At 40.5% G+C, this 2,611-nt stretch overlaps 1 gene segment (V, D, J or C); it reads right to left on the minus strand.

Moving 5' to 3' along the window:
- Positions 1 to 1,624: 1,624 nt before the first annotated feature.
- LOC121138194 lies at positions 1,625 to 2,149 on the minus strand (the record flags this gene model as incomplete). The annotated part of the segment is given in 2 exon segments: positions 1,625 to 2,011; positions 2,104 to 2,149. Coding segments are annotated over 2 exon segments (433 nt in total), but the record flags the coding sequence as incomplete, so codon positions are not given.
- Positions 2,150 to 2,611: the final 462 nt, after the last annotated feature.

The following is a 2,611-nucleotide window of genomic DNA, read 5'->3' on the forward strand; positions in this document are numbered from 1 at the left end:
AGAGAAACCACACTCACTGGAAGTCATTCCTAGTACGATGCCATCAAAATTAGTCGCACCAATTCATATTTGTTGGAGGAGGGATTGTCTGCTAGAGAAACTTGGGTAACTGTAGTTGAGTAAAGAGACATCTCACATATATTAATCTAAGGGGATTCCCTTGTGCCAGGTTCAACCTCTTTATGTTTCTTCAGTTTAGCAAAACCAAGTGCTCTACAGTAGCAGATGAACACCATGGAGCCCATGAATGAAGACACGTGATGGTTGTCAGTACAGGTGTATGCTCTGTGAAAGGCTTGAGGTGCACTCAGGGAATCGGGAACGAGCAGGCTTTGAACATGGGGTATAGGATTGGCTGTAAAATTTCAGAGTCTCTTTCAATTCTGTCAGTAAAATGAATCAGATCTTCAAATACATACAGAGATTGACATGTAAAAAAGATATTTAAAATTAAAATAAAAAAACATTAAAAAAGAAAAAATGTGAAATGTAAATAACAGAATAAATTAGCTGTCCTACAGGTGTTATATTTAGAAATTATTTCTTTCAGGTTTTTCGTTGTATTTACTTCTCTTTTTGTGATAGTTTTTTTTCAAACACACATGAATCCCTTGAAAACTGAAAAGTGGAAGCCGTAATACACAAACGTAGAACCTGTATGGTAAAACAAATGAACAAACAATAGCAAAGCCCTCATTTACACTACAAGGCAAAGAACCACCAAAGATGCCACCGAGTTGATTTTGTATAGACCACATATACCTTGCCATGGAACTATACCAGACATTGGTGTCTTTGGCCAGTGACATTCCCTTGAAGAAAACTAACTATTCATTTTCAAGTGGCTTTCAGAATTTCCATGAGATCAAAATGTCTTCTACACAATATGCTTCCAATATTCTTAGAAACATACACTCAGATTATCACTAACATAGGGTCATTTGGATCCTTGTTGTCAACTTAAAAGTGCTCACTCTTTGAGCCTTGGAGGCAGATTCACCAGGAAACTTCTGAATATAGTGAGAATGGATTCATAACCAAGAGCAACAAGACCTGGATCTGAGATCCACAGTAGAAGCTCACAGGAAGGACACACTGTCCAGACCACACAGCAGCCATCCCTTAGCTCCAGATGATTGGCTGAGCTCTGAGTTAGTGCACAGAGGTCAGAATTAGAATTATCTAATTCAATACAGGGCAGACGTCACCATGATGAATGCTGTAATGAAAATATTTTAATTAAAATAACAACTCAATCATTTCTTAGATTTATATGCACAGCCTTCCAGAAAGGAGAGTGGGTTGGACAACTCAAGGTGCTTACTGTGACTGAGCCTGATACCCCTTCCACTTGGTTCCCTCTGATTTCTAACACTGGTCCAGTCTAGGATCTGCCCCAACATCAGTATGAAGGAAAAGTCTACAAAAACCCCCTTACCAGCTGGTACTGGGGACCAGAGAGAATCGCTCTGCATTTTGTTCAAGTAGGAATATTAAATGTTTGTTATAAGAATGCTTGTCAACACAGAACTCATCCTTTTCAGAGGCATGATCAATTCCTAGGGCCTATAATTGCCGAAAGGATCCTCCAGAAAACAGGCAAATGAAGATCACAGCCAGTTACCTCCAAACATAGGCTTCATGTGTGCTGAGCGCCCCGTGCTGGCTTTGTAAACCTGGTATGGAGGTTTTTGTCTGGGTTCACACTGAAGAATCGTCACCGTGTCCTCAGTTCTCAGGTTGTTCATTTGCAGGTAGACCATGCTTTTGGAATCATCTCTGGAGATGGTGAATCTGCCTTTCACCGAATCAGCGTAATAGGTTGCATAATTATAGGGTTCAGTACTTATGCTTGCAACCCACTCCAGCCCTTTTTCTGGAGCCTGGCAGACCCAGGTCATGGCAGCATCACTGAAGGTGAATCCAGAAGCTGCACAGGAGAGTTTCAAGGACTTTCCAGGCTGCGCTAAGCCTCCTCCAGACTCCACCAGCTGTACCTCACACTGGATACCTGCAAACAGAGAGGATCAAGAAATTGTCACGCATGTCTACTGTCTCTCCCATTCTTGTCCACTCACGCACTCAGTATCCCTTGTCATCTACCTTTTAAAAGAGCAACAAAGAAAACCCAATGCAGCCTCAACACCATGTTGATTGTCATGCCTTCAGCGCTTGTCACTGAATGGAAAGACAGGGCAAGAGTTTCCTGCCTGACCTGTGGAGTCATGGCAGGGCTGGTTTTCATGAGCAGAGGGAGGATATATTTGCATATCTTCCTGCTATATCTTGTTCTCAGGTGTGTGTCAGCCTTAGAGGCAGCAGCTAATGGTCGAAATGCCTGAAGGACAAGGAAGTAGTGAGGACCATGATTTCATTAAATTATTATTCACTATTAGTTTATAAAAATATTCCACATTTTTACTGCATGTTTTTCAATTTTTACATCAACTCTTCACTGCTTATCTTATGAGATTTTGCACAGTAAGTTTATAGAAATTTAAAAACTAAAAAATACATTTTCATAATTCCATGGGAACTAATGTAAAGATGAATGAATAGTGAAGTATACATTAAGTTAAAGTACTGAAAGTTGGCTACAGGAGAGCATGGT

This window comes from Mesocricetus auratus, unplaced genomic scaffold, assembly GCF_017639785.1.
Source record: "Mesocricetus auratus isolate SY011 unplaced genomic scaffold, BCM_Maur_2.0 contig_7800_pilon_obj, whole genome shotgun sequence".
In the NCBI taxonomy this organism is placed as follows: Eukaryota; Metazoa; Chordata; class Mammalia; order Rodentia; family Cricetidae; genus Mesocricetus; species Mesocricetus auratus.